The sequence below is a fragment of the Pipistrellus hanaki genome (assembly GCF_964339955.1).
Source record: "Pipistrellus hanaki genome assembly, chromosome: 12".
Lineage (NCBI taxonomy): Eukaryota > Metazoa > Chordata > Mammalia > Chiroptera > Vespertilionidae > Pipistrellus > Pipistrellus hanaki.
In genome coordinates, this window is record NC_140514.1 from 40,441,086 (window position 1) to 40,464,287 (window position 23,202).

At 40.3% G+C, this 23,202-nt stretch overlaps 1 protein-coding gene and 1 long non-coding RNA gene across 3 annotated transcripts in view; one reads left to right on the top strand and one right to left on the bottom strand.

Moving 5' to 3' along the window:
- LOC311631058 lies at positions 1–15,209 on the top strand. The gene is made up of 2 exons (XR_014796504.1): positions 1–284; positions 15,025–15,209. It is a non-coding gene; the product is annotated as an uncharacterized lncRNA (long non-coding RNA).
- MOB1A (MOB kinase activator 1A) overlaps positions 8,729–23,202 on the bottom strand; it is a 24,707-nt gene continuing 10,233 nt past the window's right edge. For both annotated transcript variants that reach the window (XM_084900864.1, XM_084900863.1), the window contains exons 3-6: positions 21,725–21,818; positions 19,430–19,563; positions 15,364–15,527; positions 8,729–12,705 (exon numbers count right to left, since the gene is read on the bottom strand). In XM_084900864.1, coding sequence (XP_084756990.1) covers positions 12,628–12,705; positions 15,364–15,527; positions 19,430–19,563; positions 21,725–21,818 — 470 coding nt within the window. In that variant the 3' untranslated portion in view covers positions 8,729–12,627. The remainder of the gene's footprint in view (positions 12,706–15,363; positions 15,528–19,429; positions 19,564–21,724; positions 21,819–23,202) is intronic.

Here is a 23,202-nt window from a genome sequence, read left to right on the forward strand (position 1 = left end):
GCCCCCTCAGCCTGCAAACACTGCCCAGGTGTTTCCCGCATCCCAGGGCTCCTCGTGCGCTGGGCAGACCTCACTCTCCCCAGCTTCTGCAAGCTGGCTTCCCTGCTGGGGAGCGTGGGTTCCTTCCTCCAGAAAAGGGGAGCCGGAGAAGGACTTTAAAACAGGGGTGTCGTTTTCAGATGTGCGTTTTAGAAAGGTTCCGGTGGCTCCTGCGAGGAGGAGGGACTGTGGGGGCTGGAACTGGAGCTGGGGACAGACGTTCCGAGGCTGTGGATGCATTGCAGGTGAGACCTGAGGCCTGAACGAGAGCCGCGGCAGCAGGGCGGGCAGGAGTGGGTTGAGATTTGGGGGGAAGATGAATGCAATGCAGGGACTTAAATTGGGGGTGAGAGAGAGGAAGTCGTCCGGGATGACTCCCAGGTGTCTGGCTTGGACGACGATGTGGGTGGAGGAGGCCCAAACTGGGCGTGAAGGGGGAGCGCCGAACTCCGCTTTGGACTTGCCGGAGTTGAAGGTGCCTGCGGGACACGGCCCACAGGAAGCTTAGGCACCCCAGACCATGAGGTCCCAAGAATGTAGTGGAAGCTGACGCCATGAGGTAAGATTTTCAGCAAAAACTGCCCCGCCCCCAGTGTATCAGACGAAAGCGAAGGTGAAACTTCCACCAAGCCCTTTCTCTCTCCAGCTGTGTTTGGTTGCAGCACGTAGTCTGCTATATCCTCTACCCTTTACCAGCCCTTTTTGCTATTTCATCCCGGCCTATCCAATCAGTAACCTTCAGCGTTTCAAACGGATGGGTTGGTCAGACCGACAGCTGTTCTTTAAAGTGCTCAGCTAAAAATGGGCTCATTCATTCCAGTATTGAGTGACTCTACATCTTGTCTCATTAATTCCTCCTTTGAGTTACTGCAATAGCCTCTCATATTTCTTAATGTCTTAAAAAAGTATGGTTGATGGGATTAAGGGCACTTTGCTAACTTTTCATTTCTCTTCATTGATGTCAGTGGCATAATTAAAACTGCCAACATTCTTTTGTCCATTGGTGGAGTGGTGAACAAGCCTTTGCTACTCAAAAACCACAGGGTCAGGTGAGGCAGACCCACCCCACTTTAGGAGTGAGATAACCCGACCCAGGTTTGGCCAATTAGACCTAGGGATTGGCTTAGGTTGGTCACATGTTCTGAGCCAGACCAATGATGATTTTTCTGGAATTGGAGAAAAGATCATTTTCAGCTGGTTGCTAAGCTGGTAGAGAGCCTACCGGTACTCTGGGCAGTTATCTTTGCAACCATGCAGGCAGAGCCACTCTGGAAATGAAGCACACAGAAGAAAGCAGGGCTGAGAGGAGACAAGTGCGACATTGCTTGTGCAACTGGAAACCAGCAGTGCCAGAATGAGCACTAAAGACATTTTAGTTGGTGTTAACTTAAAAATTAAAAAGTCCTGCCGGGACCGGTTTGGCTCAATGGATAGAGCATCGGCTTGGGGACTGAAGGGACCCGGGTTCGATTCCGGTCAAGGGCATGTACCTTGGTTGCGGGCATATCCCCAGTAGGGGGTGTGCAAGAGGCAGCTGATCGATGACTCTCTCTCATCGATGTTTCTAGCTTTCTATCTCTCTCCCTTCCTCTCTGTACAAAATCAATAAAATATATTTAAAAATAAAAAAAATTAAAATTAAAAAGTCCTGCCGGGACCGGTTTGGCTCAGTGGATAGAGCGTTGGCCTGTGGACTGAAAGGTCCCGGGTTCAATTCCGGTCAAGGGCATGTACCTTGGTTGCGGGCACATCCCCAGTGGGGGGTGTGCAAGAGGCAGCTGGTCGATGTTTCTCTCTCATCGACATTTCTAACTCTCTGTCCCTCTCAATTCCTCTCTGTGTAAAATCAATAAAATATTTTTAAAATTAAAAAGTCCTTTCAAAGCGAGAGGAAAACAAGTGTTGATTTGAGATCAATAAGAATGGGTATCCAGGAATCATTCATTTAGGCAGAAGTCCAAATGTTGTTTGATTAGAAGACAAAAGCAATGGGTATTAATGACAAAGGAAAAGGAAACAATTACAGCAGAAGGAAAGCATTTCTATTGGTGCAGATAACCTAGGGATGTTAATTTAATTTTATTATTTTATATGTTGTTAGTGTTGATAGTATTACAGATATCTCTCATTCCACACCCTTTCCCCCTCCTCGTAGTCCTACTCCGCCCCCAACCTTACACCCCGTCTTCACTTCCCTATTGCCTATGTCCATGGGTTATGCATATAAGTATGTAAGTTCTTTGGTTTACCTCTTCTCGTCCCTCAACCGTGTCAGTCTGTTCCATGCCTCCATGCTTCAGGTCTTATTTTGTTGGGCAATTCATTTTGTTCATTAGATTCCACAAATAAATGAGACTGTGTGATATGTTTCTTCCTCCGTTTGGCTTATTTCACTTAGCATAATTTTTCCAGGTCCTTCCATGGTGTCCTAAAGGGTAAGAGATTCCTCTTTTTTACAGCTGCATAGTATTCCATTGTGTAAATGTCCCACAGCTTTTTAATCCATTCATCTGCTGATGATGGGCCCTTGGGCTGTTTCCAGATCTTGGCTATTGTAAATAACACTGCTATGAACATATGGGTACATATGTTCTCTCTGATTGAAGTTTTGGGGTTTCTTAGGATATATTCCCAGAAGTGGGATTGCTGGGTCAAACGGTTCCATTTTTAATTTTTTGAGGAAACTCCATACTGTTTTCCATAGTGGCTGTACCAATCTGCATTCCCACCAGCAGTGAACTAGGCTTCTCTCTTATCCTCATCCTCATTAGCGCTTGTTGTTTGTTGATTTTGTTGATGATAGCCATTCTGAGAGGTGTGAGGTGACATCTCATTGTGGCTTTAATTTGCATTTCTCTGATGATAAGTGACTTTGAGCACTTTTTCATATGTCTCTTGGCCATTTGTATATCCTCTTTGGAGAAAAGTCTATTCAGGTCTTCCTTTTTTTTTTTTTTTTTTTTAATTTGATTGTCTTCCTTTTGTTGAATTTTTATATATTTTGGATATTAACCCCTTGTCAGATGTATCATTGACAAGCCATACAGTGGGCTCCCTTTTCAATTTGATGGTGGTTTCTTTTGCTATGCAGAAGCTTTTTATTTTGATGTAGTCCCATTTGTTTATTTCCTCCTTAGTTTCCTTTGCCCTAGGACAAGTGGTCAGCAAACTCATTAGTCAATAGAGCCAAGTATCACTTAACCTCCCTATTGTTGTGTTTCCTTATCTATAAAAATGAGATATTATCTACCTCATAGGACTGTGAGGATTAAATGCAGTAAAATACGTCAAGTGTGTTAGAAGCTATGTCTATTATGTTATTTCAAAATATTTAAAATCATTGGCAACTATGTTACTAAATAAAATTGCTTGTTTTGCTCAGAATTTGCTTTCTAGTCCATATACATTAGTATATATATTAAAAAAAAACTTCTTTTAAAGTTAAAAAAAAAAATAGAGCCAAGTATCAACAGTACAACGATTGAAATTTCTTTTGAGAGCCAAATTTTTTAAACTTCTTCTAATGCCACTTCTTCAAAATAGACTTGCTCAGGCCGTGGTATTTTGTGGAAGAGCCACACTCAAGGGGCCAAAGAGCCGAAATATGGCTTGAGAGCTGCAGTTTGCCGACCACGGCCCTAGATGTTCTATAAACATATTGCTATGTGAGATGTCTGAGATTTTCTCCTCTAACATTTTTATGGTTTCATGCCTTTTAAGTCTTTTATGCATCTTGAGTTTATTCTTTTAAAAAATATATATTTTATTGATTTTTTACAGAGAGGAATAGAGAGCTAGAAACATCGATGAAAGAGAAACATTGACCAGCTAGCTGCCTCCTGCACACCCCCTACTGGGGATGTGCCCGCAACCAAGGTACATGCCCCTGACCGGAATCGAACCTGGGACCTTTCAGTCCACAGACTGGCGCTCTATCCACTGAGCTAAACCGGTTTCGGCTTGAGTTTATTCTTGTTGGTGGTCTAGTTTCATCTTTTTGCATGTGTCTGTCCTGTTTTCCCACACCATTGGTTGAAGTCTTTACTTCATGTACTTGCCTCCTTTGCCAAATATTAATTGACCGTAATGGTGTGAATCAATTTCTGGCGTCTCTGTTCTGATCCATTGGTCTCTATACCTGTTCTTATGCCAGTACCAGGCTGTTTTGGTTACAATGGCTTTGTGGACCAGTTTGATATTCAGTATTGTGATGCCTCTTATTTAGTTCTTCTTTCTCAAGATTGCTGCAGCTATATGGAGTCTTTTATGGTTCCATGTAAATTTTTAGAGTATTCTAGCTCTGTGAAATATGTCATTGGTATTTTAATAGGGATTGTGTTGAAGCTGTAGATTGCTCTGGGTAGTATAGACATTTTAATTATGTGAATTCTTCCAATTTATGAGCATGGTATACACACCATTTGTTTGTATCTTCTATTTTTTTTTTTTTTTAAATTATTGTTGAGAGTACTACAGATACCAGATGCCCTCTTTTTCCCCCCTATAGCCCTCTTCACCTGGTTCCCACCCAGTCCCAGGCCTTCACCACACTATTATCTGTGTCCCTAGATAACACATATATGCATGTATGTAAGATCTTTGGTTAATCTCTCCCCGCCCCCTCCCCACATTCCCTCTGAGGTTTTCCATGTTCCCATGCCTCTGATTCTATTTTATTTACTAGTTATTTTTGTTCATTAAATATCATTTTTGTTTTTTTGTGTGTTTTTTTAATATATTTTATTGATTTTTTACAGAAAAGAAGAGAGAGTGATAGTTAGAAACATCGATGAGAGAGAATCATCGATCAGCTGCCTCTTGCACCACCCCTACTGCGGATGTGCCCACAACCAAGGTACATGCCCTTGACCAGAATCAAACCCAGGACCCCTCAGTCCGTAAGCCGACACTCTATCCACTGAGCCAAACCGGTCTCAGCTAGATATCATTTTTATTTTTATTTTTAGATTCAATTGTTGACAGATACTAGTATATATCTACTGCCATTTTGTTCATGTATTTGATATTTTTCTTTTTCCTTTTCTTAAAGAATACCCTTCAACACTTTATGTAATACTGGATTGGTGGTGATAAACTCCTTTAGCTTTTTATGTCTGTGAAGCTCTTTATCCGACCTTCAATTCTCAGTGAGAGCTTTGCTGGGTAATGGTGGTTGTAGGTCCTTGCCATTCATCACTTTGAATATTTCTTGTCACTCTCGTCTGGCCTGCAAAGTTTTTGTTGAGAAATCAGCTGACAAGTCATATAAGCGCTCCCTTGTAGGTAACTAACTGCTTTTCTCTTGCTGCTTGTAAGAATCTTTGGCTTTAATCTTTGGCATTTTATTTATTTTTTATATATATATATTTTATTGATTTTGTACAGAGAGGAAGGGAGAGAGATAGAGAGTTAGAAACATCAATGAGAGAGAGTCATCCATCAGCTGCCTCTTGCACACCCCCCACTGAGGATATGCCTGCAACCAAGGTACATGCCCTTGACCAGAATCAAACCCGGGACCTTTCAGTCCCCAAGCCGACACACTATCCATTGAGCCAAACCAGTTTCGGCAATCCTTGGCATTTTTATTATGATGTGTCTTGTTGTGGGCCTCTTTGGGTTCCTCTTGTTTGGAGCTCTCTGCACTTTCTGGATTTGTAAGTCTATTGCTTTTACCAGGTGGGGGAAGTTTTCTGTCATGATTTCTTTCAATATCTTGCTCTCTCTCTCTGTTCCTTCTGGCACCCCCATAAGTGGAAATATTGGTACACTTGAAGTTGTCCCCAAGGCTCCTTATATTCTCTTCATATTTTGGGGTTCTTTTTTTTTATGCTTTTCTGATTGGGTTTTGTTTTGCTTTGTTGTTTTGCTTCCTCATATTTCAAGTTGTTGATTTCTTAGACTCTACTGTTGAATTCCTGTAAACTGTTCTTTATTAGTATTTCAGTTAGTGTATGCTTAATTTCTGAGTGGTCCTTTTCATGTTTTTGACATTCTCACTAATATCCTTGAAAGTCTCCCTTGACGCTCTCATGAAGATCTTTGAGTAACCTTACAACTGTGGCTTTAAACCACAGTTGTATCCAGAAGTTTTTCTTCTATTTCTTTCATTTGTGACATGCTTCATTGTCTCTGCATTTTGGCTGCTTCCCTGTGTTTGTTTCTATGTATTAGGTAGAGCTGCTATGTCTCCTGAAGTTGGTAGAATGGCCTTGTGCAGTAGGTATCCAGTGGTTCAGCCTCCTCAGTCACCTGAGTTGGGTACTCTAGGTCCACCCACTGTGTGGGCTGTGTGCACTCTTGTCATACGTAGTTGAGTCTTGATTGCTGTTGGTGCCACTGGGAGGAATTGACCTCCAGGCCAATTGGCCAGGATGACTAGTTTCAACTACAGTGGGAGAGCTGCTGGACAGGAAACACCCCTATGGAGGGCTTGCTTCAGTGGGATTTTGGTGCTCGCTGAGTCTGCCCCTTGAGTGTGTCACCTGTAAATGTGTAGAGTTGTAATCTGCTATGGTCTGAAGTTGTCCACTGGGTGCCCTGGCTCTAGAGTCTACAGGGAGGTGCAAAGTCAGCCATTGCCTGAGGCCACCTGGCAGGAGATGCTTTCTATTTGTATTGGGTTTGGAAGTGCCCAGGGCAGCCCCAGCTGTGAAGCAAGGCGGGTAGGTGCTAATGCCAGGTCTTGGGCCTTTTATTGATAGATTTGGGACATGCTATTACCAGCTGCAGCTTGTTTGAGAGATTTTAGCGAAGTCTGAAACCTGAGCCAGGATAGGCCATTCATATGGAAAAGCTGCTGCCAACACTTGAGTGGGGCTGGAAATAGGATGGGGCAGGGTCTCAAGGAATCACCAGGGCCGAGAAAACAGGCTGAGCCAGGTTGATGGGGACTCGGATATGGCTGCCAGTCAGCCCTGTGGCAGGGGAGGTCCCAGCACAGGAAAGTCCCCTGCAAGCACCCCTGTCTGGGAGAAAGCCACCCGAGTTCCCGCTCTAATGCCAGACAATCCAGTTCCTCCCTGAATGTGTCTGGGTCCCCCAACACCTCCTAGCTCTGGAGCTCATTGGGGTTGAGACCAAGTAGGTTTGTGCACCTGCCCTTTATTAGGGACACCTGGCTCTCCGGCAGCTCCCGTGTTCCGCAGCCACAATCCCCACTGGTTTTTATAGCTCGTGGTCGCAGCAACTTCTCTTCCCAGCTCTGAGACCCTGGGTTGGGAGTCTGGTGTGGAGCCGGCACCCCTTGACTTCATGAGGGGCCTGTGCAGAGACAATCTCTCCCAATTAATTTAAAAAAAATACAGCACCCTTGTGTGCCGGACCAGTGTGTTCTGTATCTCCACCCCTCCTACCAGTCTCAATGTGCTTTCTTCTTCTCTAGTTGTAGCACTTCCATTCAGACAGCTTTCAAGCAGTTCTGGATGATGGTTATTCTGTATTTTAGTTGTAATCTTGATGTGGTTGTGGGAGGTGGCAGCTACAGGAGTTTACAGAAGCACCATCTTGGTTCTCCCCGCTAAAATTCTTTATCTGGTCAGGACACACACACTTAGCTTTTGGGAGCTCAGAGACTGACATCTGGTGGTTAGTGGTAAAGATGCAGGTTGAGGTGTCCATACCTAGCCAGATAGCAATGAAATATTTGATAGAGAAGGCCTAAGGCGTGTTTTGGACATTGTTTCTGACAGTGCAACTTTGAAGAGTGACTCTGGCCAAAGATTATCTGGTTTATTCTAGTATCCTCTTAATAAAGAGGGAATATGCAAATTGACCACCACTCCATCACATATATGGTGGTGCTCATAGCCACAAGATGGTAGCACCCAGTCCCCTAGCCCTGCCGGAATCCCCCCCGTCCTGGGGAACGGCAGGTGGGCAGTGCAGCTGGATCGCCTCCAGGCAGGTCTGGCTGCGCTAACTGCCTCTGCTAGAGTCCCCCAGTCCTTTCAGTCCCTCCGGTGGGGAGCAGACAAGCGGACCCAGCAGACAGCAGAAAGCACAGCCTGCTTACCCGTTGCCGTTAGAGAGGGTGCAGGTCGGGCTGAGGCCCCCCCCCCCCCCCATGCACAAATTTTGTGCACTGGGCCTCTAGTTCATTTATAAAGTTTCAAACAGCTTTCAAATTTAGCCATTAGATATTTAATATTTTTAGTCAATTTTAAGCCTAATAAAATATAACTGTCCAAAAATTCCAAAACTAACTTACCAGTATTTAGCCACAGTCATTAAGTTTTTATTTCACATTCATTGAAGTTTTTAACTTTACTCAACAAAAGTCAAAACAATTCTAGCACTACTATTTTGACTGGACCTAAAATTAAGTATCTATAATTTGGACCTCTAAAAATAATATTCTCTTGTAATAATGAAAAATGGCTGAGGTGGGGGGAGGGGGTGTCTTTTGGATAATGCTGAGTACTCAATTTCAAGGTCAGAAAATTAAGAAGTCCAGTCTCTCCTATTCCCTTTTCTCAATCTCATAGCCAGGAATGTAGATCTGGGTTAGCAAGGTAGAAAGGAAACTACTTGTTTTTTTTCTCTGGGATGTACTTTAGACACAGTACCCTTTCTTCTAAGAGCTAAGAAAACATTTTAGCTACTAAATGGAAAGCAAAGACAATCTTCAGCAGAGGCTGCAAAAATTCTCAAATTTCACAAATAGGTGTTGAGACACATACCTTAGTCATTTCTTTCTTTCAATATATTTTATTCTGATGAAGTTACAAAAGTAGATACAAATTACTTTTTTTAAAGTACACTTAACTGACTTAGAAAAATAGATAAAGCCCCTAAAGATTTAAAAATACAACATAAGATTTCATGTAAAGAACATTTAAAAATGTTTTAGATGGTAACCAAAACTAACTTATACAAGCTATTTTTGATGTAGACCAAACATAATAAATCAGCAGTCTATTTGGATTTGCAGAATACTTGTTTGGAATACAATTTGATGAGGGAAAACACAAGTGAATCTCAATGCAATTGCTTCAGTAAAATTACAATCACATGTAATATCCCCAAAAACCTTTTATAGTCTGGGTTCAATGTAAAAATACAGGAAGACTGAGGGACTACCATTTTCCCTCTTTGCCAGAATTCTACAATAAATAGTAAATCCACTTGTTGAACAAATATCAGGAGGATATAATGTCCTTGTTGAAGATGCTCAGATTGGTGTCCCAGGCCAGAGTATTTTAGGCTGGAGTTCTGCAGACAGCAGACGGCCTCCACCACCACACAGGGGCAACACCACGCTGTGACTGGGGCTGCTTCATAAACTTCTAGGACTTATATTCTATGGGCCTGATTTGTTTATGCTTGTGAGGCAATGTTTCTCCGAAGCTCTACTTCTATAACCGCACTGCTCAGAGAAAAGGCCAACAGTATAATCGGGAAACCTCAACAAAGTTTGCAGAAGTTAAAATCAGCACCAGGATTGCTCCTCTTGCCTCACATGACTAGGAAAACTTTCCTCTTTTTTTGTTATCAGAGATCAGAGTCATGATGACTACAGATTTGCATTTCTTGAGCAGGCAGCTACATGAGCCAAGGGCTGGAAGCCCTCTAAAATCACTTTATTCAGTCTAGAGAAGAATAAAAGATTCATTTGGCTGTCAATACAAAAACTAGTACAAGGAAATTTCAATATTTAAATAAAAATCTGCACATTTTCTTAAAGGCCTGAAAATAAAAGCACCAAAGGATTAACTGCATATTATAAAACACCCCCCCTTCACCCCATGATTGTTATCAGGTATGAGTGGGTCACTTTGACAGGAGATGGCTTGTGATCGGGAGGGGTCAGGGTAGGGAGTGTTGTCCAACAGGCACATGCTGGGCACAGAGAGAGAAGTCAAACAACTGTTACCAGAAGTTGGCCCCTTAGCCAAGTCAAGAAGGGGCCTCCTCCCCGCCATTCCTCCGATTATCCTGCCTTCCACTCCCTGGCCTTGGATATAAACAAGTAATGTTAACACTGATGTTTGAATGCATTGCTGACTAAACCAGATTAGTATGGGAACCTGGTAATGTTTTTATTTATAAAAAGGCCATTCTGAATCTCAAATTACCAACAATTTTATTTGTGTACTAGTACGCTGCCTTTACTCCTTATTCTAACGTTAGTCTTTGGTTCCTTTTGGGCCGAGTCTTGAAGAGAGGGAGGATGTCTATCACGGAAAATAGATGGTGAAAATCAAGAACCCTTTTGTTTGAGAATATTTGAAATATTAGAAATGATGATGCAAGTGCAACCCTAGTTGAAAAATCTAACTTTATTCCTTGCAGACTTAAAGCCAATAAGGTTTAAAGTTGAGAGGCAGTAATATTCTCAGAGGTATCCAGAAACCTGCCCTCTTGTTTGTAAAGGATCAACATAAACATATAGACAGCCTGACAGGGGCCTTTGAATAAACTTAAAATGTGGACCATGGAATGTCTCATAGAGGGCTTTTCTTTTTTTTCATAGGTGATTATCCCACTCTTTAATTCCTAAAACAATGAGGTACTAATTAGATTAAATGTTTTGTTTCCTTTAAAATCCTGAATATATTTAATAATTCATTGAAATTGAGTTATTATAAAAACAGTTTCCAAGTAATTCTCTTCCTTATACTCTAGTGGAATAATAAAAATAAATAACAACAACAAAAAAAAAAACCAACACAAAAAAACTATCAAAGCTAACCTATGCCAAAGCCATCAAGAAGGTGGTGAGTACTTTGCAAAAGTCACAACTCTGAAACAGAATGCTGGTGAACTTAAAGTGGCTGCTGTCTAGCAAGTCTTTAATATATTTGTGCCTCAATACACTTAAACCATCAGAATTCATGAAATCCTAGAAGCCTAATGAAAATAAAATATTTTCTTCATTAAAGATCCTTTTTATCTGAATAGAAGTAGAATAAATTCGGGTTTTGATACAATAATTAACACAGGATAAACCCCCAGGGGAGCCGAAGCCGGTTTGGCTCAGTGGTAGAGCGTCAGTCTGCGGACTGAAAGGTCCCGAGTTCGATTCTGGTCAAGGGCATGTACATTGGTTGCGGGCATATCCCCGGTAGGGGGTGTACAAGAGGCAGCTGATCGATGTTTCTAGCTCTCTTATCTCTCTCCCTTCCTCTCTGTAAAAAATCAATAAAATATATATATTTTTAAAAAACCCAGGGGAGCTCAATCCATCCTTTAACTATTAACAGAATGAAGATCTATTTTTCTTATTCCTCCCATGCTGTCTCCTTTAAACACACAAACACAAGAATAGGAAACATCAAACTTATAACTGATATAAAATGTGTACATCTTGCCGAAGCTGGTTTGGCTCAGTGGTAGAGCGTCGGTCTGTGGACTGAAAGGTCCCAGGTTCGATTCCGGTCAAGGGCATGTACCTTGGTTGCGGGCACATCCCCGGCAGGGGGTGTGCAAGAGGCAGCTGGTCGATGTTTCTCTCTCATTGACGTTTCTAGCTCTCTATCTCTCTCCCTTCCTCTCTGAAAAAAATCAATAAAATATATTTTAAAAAAAAAAAATGTGTACATCTTTCAAGATTTTTTTTGTGTGTGATTTCCTTAAGTTTTATCCTTATTGTGATAAAGTTGATGCATTTCTATAGTTTATTAAGTCTCAAGCCACACACACAAAAACCCAAACACACAATTCATTTTTAAAAAAGGAAATTCAAAACAATAAAGTAATCTGAGTATTTTCCATTCTATCCAGAATTTCAAAGCCTTCTGAAAGACAACATGAATGAAAATAGTGGTTTGAGGCCTAAATCTGTCTTAATTTTTTGGAAGTTTTCTTTTTGTCAGCCAAAAGCTATATATTCAAATTAATCTGAACAAAGTATTAAAAAAAAAATCTACAAGACCACCTTAGATGCCTTAAAACAATTATTTCTAATATGCACACACTACTAAACATTGAGGTTCATATGTGAATAAAATCCAAATTAAGATTAAAAAGCAAAGTCATTTTAGAAATAACTTTGGTTACTCTCACATATGTCATATGATTTAAATGGCAATCATGGATTTTGAAAAAATATACATATTATGTGTTATCTATAAAAACACTAGTATATAACTTCAAACAACATGTTTATCCAAAATGACAAATTGTTCTAAACCTTAAGGAAACTTAAAAAAAAAAACAAAAAACCTCTTTTATAAGCAGAATAAAACCTATCTGACTGAGATATTAACAAATTTGTGGTGGAAACTTAATAAATTATTGGTCCAAATTCTTAATATCCATTCTGCTATAACCTGAAACAAACTAAGTCATTTTCTTTAGTAAAAGAATATGTAAACTGATAAACTACAGATTAAACATCACATTAAAAATGTGACCAGGTGACAATAAGGGTGATGACATAGTGCCTCAAATCTGGCTGTGTCCTGAATTTCTTACTCGGAAGGTATTAGGCCAAACCTACCTTTGGGACAATTTTTATCAGCAGAGACAATAGTTGTCTTTTTATCCTGTTTCTTAAAGTCTGTATCACTAGTCTATAACAGATAGTAATGAGATAGCTCTAGCAGTAGATGAAGCAAGAGTGTAATCGTGTACTAGAAGAAACATTTATCTGTCTTTTGATCCAAGCTTCTCAATCAATTCCTGAAGAGGTGCCAACTCACGCCTATCAATCAGATTAAACTCCTAAAAAGAGAAGAAAAATAAAATTTAAAAATAGATCTAAAATTAAAACTCTGTAAATGTCATTCAGAGAAAGTATTCCCAACACTAGTTTTCTGAAATTGAAATAATGAAATGATCTCTGAACATTTTAAAATACAATAATTTTTACTCCTGTTTAAAATACGGAGAGCTTACTAAACAAGCAATTATAATAGCATGATGCTCACTGGGTAAAACATTGAAATTAAAGTTGTGTTCACATTTACAGAGGAATTACCTGAAAACTTTACGCTGAACCTTTGCTAGTGGTCACGCCAGGGGCAGCAGACCTTTCATAGTTATACTAGAGGCCTGGTGCACAAAATTTGTGCACTGGGGGGAGGTGTCCCTCAGCCTGGCCTGCATCCTCTCGCAGCCCGGGAGCCCCTGGGCCTCCCTGCACCCGGGGCTCTGTGATCCATTGCCCCGCAGAGGGAGGCCCTGTCCACCGCTGCAGTGCCACCGGCCTGGTAGTCTGGGCCTCCTCTCTTTGGGGCGATCAATCACAGGGCTCCAAGACCAATAGCCCCAGGGAGGGAGGCCCCACCCATCCACTGCAGCCCGAGCCCACCTGCCTGGGCCTCCCTCTTTGGGGCGATCACAGAACACGCCCCCGCTCCCCCCCCCCGCCCCCGGCCTCCCTCTGTGGGGAAATCATGGGACGATGGCGGGGCCCCCTGACCAATAACACACCCATCTTGGCTGGCCTGGCACTATTGCGTGTCACAGTGTGGTCATTCGGATGGTTGTTCTACGGTTTGGTCGTTTGCATGTTACACTCATTATTATAGACTAGAGGCCCAGAGCATGAAATCTGTGGGGGAGGGGAGGGAGGCTCTGTGATCGCCCAGCCTGTCCTCTCTCCAATCTGGGACCCCTCGAGGGATGTCCGACTGCCCATTTAGGCCGGATCCTATCTAAAAGGGCAGTCAGACATCCCTCTCACAATCCAGGACTGCTGGTTCCCAACTGTTCGCCTGCCTGCTTTCCTGATTGCTCCTAATGGCTTCTGCCTACCAGCCAGCCTGATCACCCCCTAATCACTCCCCTGCCAGCCTGATTAATGCCTAACTGCTTCCCTGCCAGCCTGATCACCCACAACTGCCCTCCCCTGCTGGCCATCTTGTATCCACATGGAGGCAGCCATCTTATGTTGGAGTGATGGTCAATTTGCATATTACTCTTTTATTAGATAGAATAGAGGCCTGGTGCATGGATGGGGCCTGCTGGTTTGCCCTGGTTTGTTCTGGATCATGGTGGAGGTTCCCTTGGGGTGAGGGGCATGGGGCGGCCGGGATGAGGGGCCTGTAGTGATTTGCAGGCCGGCCATGCTCCCCGGCAACCCAAGTGGAGGCCCTGGTATCTGGGATTTACTTATCTTCTATAATTGAAACTTTGTAGCCTTGAGCAGAGGCCAGGGAGGGCAGAAAGTTTGGCTTCCTCCATCACCAGGGGCAACCCAAGCCTCCTGTTCTCTCCAGCTCTGTGGCTGCCACCATATTTGTTGGGTTAATTTGCATAGTCATTCCTGATTCGCTGGTGGGCATAGTGGAGGTACAGTCAATTTGCATGCTTCTCTTTTATTAGATAGGATTCTATATGCCATACAACCCCAGAAGGTAAAGAGCATAGTACATTATCCTTTGTGTGATACATAATATTGTAATACGCAAATTGACCAAACAGCTGAACAGCAGAACGACTGTCCAGACCACACTATGACATGCACTGGCGCCAGGCCAGCCAAGGCAGGTGTGATACGATTAGTTGGGGGGCCCCAAAGAGGGAGGCCCAGGCCACTGGCCGGTGGGGCAATCCTTGGGGGAGGGGGGAGCGTCGGCCTCCCTCTTCGGGGCAATCTTTCAGGGGAAGGGGGAACTTCTGCAATTGATCGTCCCAAAGAGGGAGGCCCAGACCACTGACGGGAGGGCTGTGGCGAGTGGGCGGGGCCTCCCTCTGTGGGGCAATCGATCACGGGGCTCCCATACTGTGAGAGGGCGCAGACTAGGCTGAGGGACACTCCCCCACCCCAGTGCATAAACTTTATGCACTGGGACTCTAGTCTATTATAAAGCTTCTGAGTTTTCCACCAAAAAATATCTAGACATTTGTATTTTGCATACAGAATTATATATTTCTAAAGCAAGACTAAGTCCCAATTTTTCCACATATTTTTCAAACAATGTGATTATTTTGATTTTTAAAGATTCTAGCTGCTAAAACATGTGGCCTTATGTGGGACTTCTAGACACTTAACCTAAGATAACATGTAACAGATTCTTCTAAATATTTCTCTTCCAGGCATAAACATCTCATGAAACAACCCAACTTGATGTTTTTCATGCGTCCCTTTACCAGCAGTGGCGATGGATCAGAAAGGTGTGGACAAGCGGTCTTGAGCTTTTGGTGTTCCTTGTCATAGCCTAACCAGAGACCTGGGCAGCCAGAGGCAGGAAACCCAGATGGAGATGATGCTTTCTATGCTGCTACACACATCAATGAAATAATGTAGAAAAGAGAACACTGCTTACTCTTAGCTCTGCATCTATAAATAAAACTCTATAAATTATTCTTTATTAAAGTTACCAAACCAAGTATGTTCAAGTCGAAGAACACAAAAGTCAACATGGTTCAACTTACCTGAACAAAGAAAATAAAGTGCTTGAAGGAGGTGTTGAGGTGAGCCTCCTCTTGCAGCTGCATCACAGAATCAAAGTGCTGGTGATAAATGTGGGCATAAACCCTGAACAGACGCTTCAGGATGGTCTTTGCCACAGACATAAAGTTTTTGGGAAATGGGACACCTATAATAAATATACACATATATCCATTAGTCTTTTATCTAACTGAACGGCAGAAAGTTTAGATAGAGTCATAATTAACTCCAAAAGACAAACATGCACATTCACAAATACAAGTCAACTGCCATATATACATTTTTTTAAAGACAATGAAAAAGTAATTCCAAACATAAGCATATGAGGTATGCTCATATACCACACATTTTGTATCTTAAAATAGCAGGCACGGGTTTCAAAATGTTACTGAATCAAAATTAAAATAAGCCTATTTGTGGTTAATATTGAAGAGTTTCTTCCTAAGACTGAATGCCCAGCCGGTGTGCCTTAGCAGTTGAGCATCGACCCAGGAACCAAGAGGTCGCAGGTGTGATTCCTGGTCAGGGCACTTGCCCAGGTTGTGGGCTCAATAGGGAGAGCTGATGCAGCCTACTGGTGTTTCTCTCTACCCATCTCCCTTCCCTTCTCTAAAAACCAACACTTTTTAAAAAAAGATAAAATGTAACAATATTAAGCATTTGACTATAAATAGAAAATTTTTGCTTTTTGTAATCTGTAACTAAAAAAAAAAATTACACACTCAACTAGGACTGGAAACTCCCCTAAGAAAAAGAAAAGGCACCCTTCAGGTCATCATAACCTACTGTTTTACAATAGTTTTATCTTCCTGAATTCCTCTGAAAAGCCAGTTTTCTTAAACTAGGAGTATTAACTTTATTTTATTAAAGTGCTATTTTCATTTTTCTATAGTCTAAGAAGGGAATATATTTTCTGAAAAAGAGGAAGAGCAGCTCCCTATTTTCCAAGAAAATCAGTATCTCCTTAGGAAATAACAGGGAGAGGGTTTGGTAATCCCTTTCCAAGCAGCGCAGGTAGGGATGCAACTGGTCACATTCCTGAAAATTTTGATTAACAAGACAAAGTCTCTTGGAAGGCAGGGAGAGGAGAAAGACAATACAATTGGCACTGAGTACAGTAAATAACCACAACCGTCTGTTCCAGAACATTTACTCCTGAAACATTTTCTTTAAATTTTCAAGAACAAAAGCTTAAACCATTTTCCTTCCCTGAATTTTGTTTTGTTTTTCAATAGTTCTTACTATCTTGAAATTTAGTATATTTTGCTCTTATAAGCTGGTTTTTGGGGGGATTCCCCTCCCCACCTGCAGTCTTGGCTAACAACCTGCCCTTTCAAACATTATTGTGGAGCTTATGGGCCTGTTTTTCTGAAATGGGTCTTGTATAAATGTACTGAAAAGATGGATTTTATGTCAAATTCTTTTCAAAATTTATAAATGGGCACCTTGCTAATAAAAAGAACAGATATAACTTGGATATACTAGTTTAAAAGTGAATAAACAATTTCATCTAAGCAGATAATTGGCATAAATAAATGTGGTATGTAGTAATAATGTAATGAGTGGGAAAAGAATGCCAGAACATTAGGATAAATTACTGATGAATGGGAAGCTGAGAAAAGAGAATGAAGTCAAAAGTATTCTTAAGAAAACTTTAATGAATAAAGAACTATTTGTTTAAATCTAAGCACTTTCAGGTTGAATTTGACAGAAACATTCAAGCAGAGTCACTATATAGTAACAAATCTTTATTTGCTATTAAGCAAATAAAATGCTTAATAGAAAAGTTGACCAATAGCAAACAGGAAAAATGTAACAAGATATAACTTCTGGAAAACCTTTAGACTGCAAAAAAGGAATCTGCTATGGTCTGTGTTGTTTTCCTCCTACCTCCTGGCAAAATCCGTATGTTGAAGTCCTATCCCCTAGTTCAGTGGTTGGCAAACTTACTAGTCAACAGAGCCAAATATCAACAATACAATTGAAATTTCTTTTGAGAGCCAAATTTTTTAAACTTAAACTTCTTCTAACTCCACTTCTTCACAATAGACTCACCTAGGCCGTGGTATTTTGTGGAAGAGCCACAGTCAAGGGGCCAAAGAGCCGCATGTGGCTCGAGAACCGCAGTTTGCCGACCACGGCTCTAGTTGCTGGCGTTAGCAGGTGGAGCTTTGGAGAGGTGATTGGGTCACGAGGGCCAGCCTTTCGTGGGTGGGATGAATGGCCTTATAAAGAGGCTTGAGAGCTGCCCTTCCACTATGGGGGACTAGGTGAGAAGTCCGCAGTCTGAAGTGGGCTTTCACCAGAGCCCAGCCATGCTGGCACCTGACCTCAGACTTTCAGCCTTTAAACTTTGAGAAATAAATTTCTCTTGTTTATGTGCCATCCACTTCCTGGCATTTTTATTATTATAACAGCCTTAACAAACAAGACAGAATCCAACATGTTCATAAGACACCTTTACCCTGAAAATGTCAAGAATCAATCTCATTCATAAATCCAATTCCAAAACCTTAATCAAAATATTAGCAAATAAAAATCCTCTTCTAGGAGAACATTAAAAAAAAAAAAAAAAATGGAGAAAATTTGATGGTCATTAGCAACACAATTCACACACCTGTAACCAAAAGCAAGATTCTTGCTTAATGCTAAAATATTAGACACTCATAAAAGGAAACAAGAAAAGGATGTCTGCCATCATCACCATTAATCAGCACTGGAAGTACTAGTTGGTAAGTACAATTAGGTAAGAGTTAAGAAATATACATTATCAGAAAAAGGCAAAATTACCATTAGTATGATATAATTGTATACTTTTAAAAACTCAAGAAAAACAACCCAAAACAACAGGAATAATCAAAATCTGGTGGTCAATGATAAAATTTATATAAAAATCAACAGATTTTCTATATATTAAACACTAACCACTGGAAACCAAATATTAATTTTAAAAAAATTAAATGCCTAGGAATAAACTTAAGAAACTTGAAGGATTAGCATAAACTATAGAATTTTATAAGAGGATATAGCAAATAAAAGACATGAGTAAATGAAGAAATATACCTTATTCTAGGATAGGAAGGTACAGGATTGTCAAGAGAACAAGAATCCCTATATTAATCTACAAATTGAATAAAATAATAAAAATCTCACAAAGACATATTTTTTTTTTACCTTGACAAAATGATTCTAAGTTCTTTGGAAGAACAAATATCCCAGAATAGTCGTGAATATTCTGAAAAAGAAGAGCAAGGAAGAGAGACCAGCCCTATAAGATGCTCAAAGATATATGCCCATGGTTAATTAACACAGTATGGAATTTCTACAGGAACAGATAAAGAGATTAAAAGACTCCAAAATATGTGACAATTTGATGATCAGGGAAGAAAAGACACATGTATTTGATTAATAGTACTGGACAAACTGACTACCATTATAAGTGAGGAAAAAATGAAGGAAACAATGAGAAAAAAATTCCTGACAGAACAAAAATTTAAATGTAAAAACAAAACTATAAAAGCACTAAGTGAAAACATGGATAAATATTTTTATAATAGTGAAGTAGGGAAAACCTTTCTAATCATTGATTAAGACCCAGACATCATTAAAGAAAAAATTAATAAGACAAAATAAAGTTATATATAGCCAAATCACTTGATGAACACAGTAAGACAAAAGGCAACCTAGGGAAAAATACATACAACATTTATGACAAAAAGCTAATATCCTTAACATATAAATAAATGAACAAAGAATATAAAGAGAAAACAGAATGATCAATACAAGAAAAAAATGCTCAATCTCATAAACAGCTTAAAAATGTACCTTAAAACTAACTTATTTACCTAAATTAGAAATTTTTTTTTTCAGTGACTAACAACCAGTATTGGTGAAGAAACACAGGCAGACACAAACATCTCTGAAAGGAATATACATTTATAATCTTTTGTAGATAAATTTTGACAGTCTGTTACATTTTTAAAAAATAGAGCGTTAAAAAGCACACATTTATCATTTAAAAAGAAAAGCAGTTCTACAACATTAACTCACCAATTTTAGAAGGAAAAAGGGTTTCATCATCAAGTTGGTCCTGAACCCAAGTCATCAAATAGTCAATGTATTTTGGTGCAGAACATTTGATTGGCTTTTTAATATTAGTACCATCTGCCCAATGATATTCATATCTGAAGAGAAAGGTTTTATTCATAGTTTTCACATTAACAAATGTGCAACTTATAATCAAAGTAGATTCACATTTTGTCAACATATCTTTAGTAAATTACCTAAACTTCTACTTAAGATTACTGAGAGCTTCCCATTGAATTATTTTGAAAAGTGATGGTTATAGTTAGAAGAAAAAGAGAAGATAATGTGGCAGCTGGCAGTGCCAGAATGGATATTTTCTAGCATAGCCTTAGGAAAGATAAATGAACTGTATTTCTGTCTGTGAGGACTGGGGAAGGGACTGATGGATCACCACATTCTGAGTTCCTTGGCCACCAAGTTATCACCAATAGAGTTAAGATCATAAAACCCTTCCCAGCCAGTATGGCTCAGTGGTTGAGTGTTGCCCTATGAACCAGGAGGTCATGGTTGATTCAGGGCACATGCCTGGGTTGTGGGCTTGATCCCCAGTGGGTAGATGCAAGAGGCAGCTAATGGATGATTCTTTCTCATCACTGATGTTCATCTTTCTTTCCATACCCCTTCCTCTCTGAAATCAATAAAAACATTTTTAAAAATATTTTTTATTGATTTTTTACAGAGTGGAAGAGAGAGGGATAGAGTTAGAAACATCAATGTGAGAGAAACATTGATCAGCTGCCTCCTGCACACCAAGGCACATGCCCTTGATCAGAATCGAACCTGGGACCCATCAGTCCCCAGGCCGACACTCTATCCACTGAGCTAAACCGATTAGGGCAATAAAAACATTTTTTAAAAACATTATAAAACCCCGTTTTTTGGAAAGGGTGTAAGTTAGTCATGTTTCTTAGAAAGCAATACTTAGGCACTCAATATTCATTCAGAACAAAGTATGCTCAGATGGTGTGCTTAACTAGAATGATTAAAAGACTTACAGGAAACTTCACTATATAAAGTATTTAGCCATAGATAGTTTAATTTTCTTATTTAAATTTAAGGATGCTTGAGAATTAAAACTTAAAACAACACAAAATAAAAACATCCTTAGCACTAGCTGGTTTGGCTCAATGGATAGAGCCTGTGGACTGAAGGGTCCCAGATTTTATTTGGTTAAGGTCACATGCTCGGGTTGTGGGCTCAATCCCCTGTAGGGATCGTGCAGGAGGCAGCCAATCAATGAGTCTCTCTCATCATTGATGTTTCTCTCTCTCCCTCTCTCCCTCTCCCTTCCTTTCTGAAGTCAATAAAAATGTATTTTTTAAAGATATTCCTAAAATACCATAATAAAAACTAGTGGCCCAGTACACAAAATTCGTGCACTCAGGGAGGGGGAGAGAGTCCCCTAGCCTGGCCTGTGCCCTCTCACAGTGCGGGAGCCCTGTGATCAATAGCCCCAAAGAGGTAGGCCCCGCCCACCCATCAGGGCTCCTTGATGGATTGCCGCAAAGAGGTAGGCCGGAGCCGGGTTCCCGCCTCCACAGCAGGTGTGTGCAGGCGGGAACCACCCCCACGTGCACACGCGGTGCCAAGCCCCGCCCACCCTGGTGATGGATTGTGACAGGGTGAGGGCTTTTATTAGTATAGAAGATAGGATTACCAACTGCCTGGGGATCTATCCTTTACACCTGTAGAAAATTCAGAAAAGACAATTTTTCCCCCCAAGAGGTGAATAAATACCTTGACACCAACTACCATGACATAAATTCATACTATCTAGAAAAGACTAGAAGGAAACACCTAAATCACACACCATCAAACTTTGATAACAGAGTTCCATCTCTTTCTCAGTATTTCTTGAAATTTATTATAGTCAATTTTTAAAAAATCTAGCATCTTTAAGCCAAATAACACAGCACAGTTTGAAGTAATTAACACTAAATAAGCACAGAAAAAGGAATCAAATATTAAAAAGTTAACTAAAAATTCGATTTCAAGAACTAATTTAAAAAATCATAATGTTAACAGAGTTCTAAATTTCTTTTCCTTTTACAACTCCTTACTTTAATGCAATTACAAAATCAAGCACTAAGTACCAAATGCCAAAGTATTTAATAACTAAAAGCTTATAGGTAAGTATTCAAGAATCCATAAAATCGAACTGCTTTTACAGAGCTAAGAAAAAAGTCTTCATTATTTCATTTCTATCAACTAGTGATTACCTTTACTTAGTACTCCTATATAAAATGCAGTAATATGTACCTTGGACCTGCAGACATGACTGGACAGCTTGCTTCAGTGCAGAATTCTGTAATAGTTCCATATAACATGTTGATCTGATTGAAGAAATCCACAGCTAGAAATATAACAGAATTGTGTTAAAATATCTATGTAAACACACCACCATCAGACCTCTCAGATGAAAGAAAAGTAGACAAATTCTTGGCTGAATCCTTGGGAAATTCAACGATCCAAGGATACTGTAAATTCTCTTTCCTTTGTAAGTTGTCACACCTAAGTAAAGTTAACTTTTAATTTACATTCATTTTTAATATACTAAGCTTTTAACCAGCATGTAACAGCAGAAAAATAAAAATCAGAGATAATTCTAACTTAATGGTGACTATACATCCAAGGGAATGAAAAAAAACATAGCTTCTATTCAGCTGGACCAGACAATTATCATTTGCATCAGAAGAGTATTATGAAATACACTGTAAGGGAGGTGTACTGGCAGTTATGAACAGTCATTAAAAAAGTCCAATTCATCATAACAAATTTGAGGCTAGCTCTAGCTGGTTTGGCTAAGTAGATAAGAGTATCGGCCTGAAGACTGAAGGGTCCCAGGTTCGATTCAGTCAAGGGCACAAGGGCTGTGGGCTTGATCCCCAGGAGGAGCCATGCAGGAGGCAGTCGATCAATAATTCTCTCTCATCATTGATGTTTCTATCTCTCTCCCTCTCCCTTCCTCTCTGAAATAAATAAAAATATATATTTCTTAAAAATTGAGGCTATACATATTGAAGACATTAAAAAAAAAAATACACAGGACAATGTCCCTTACCCTGAATTCTCCCAGAAGGGGCAAATTTACAAGAGATGAATAATACAATATAAGAAGATAGTTAGTGCCGAGACCGGTTTGGCTCAGTGGATAGAGCGTTGGCTTGGGGACTGAAAGGTCCCGGGTTCGATTCCGGTCAAGGGCATGTATATACCTTGGTTGCGGGCACATCCCCAGTAGGGGGTGTGCAAGAGGCAGCTGATCGATGACTCTCTCTCATCGATGTCTCTAACTCTCTATCTCTCTCCCTTCCTCTCTGTACAAAATCAATAAAATATATTTAAAAAAAAAAAGAAGAAGAAGATAGTTATACAAAGGCCAACAATAACTGTGAGAGTTCAGAGAAAAGGTAACATATTAAAGAGTTGAAGTCGTCAGGGAGTACTTGTCAAGGAGCTTCAGCTAGATCTGCAAAGAAAAAAAAAATGGAACAGGAAGGAGAGTGAAACAACTGAGTGAAGCATATTACCCTCTGTACAAAGCAAACCACATAAGCCTTAAAACCACTCAAGTTTTTTAAAAATGGTTTCTTTCCCTGTCTAAAGCAGTACCTAAAAATCCACTTGGGTTTTTTCAAGTTTCTTAAAAACATATTTAAGGAAGTTTGTACAAAACTCCCTCACTTACAAACCTTACTTTTAGTCATGTTTCTAAGAAAGCAATACTTAGGCACTCA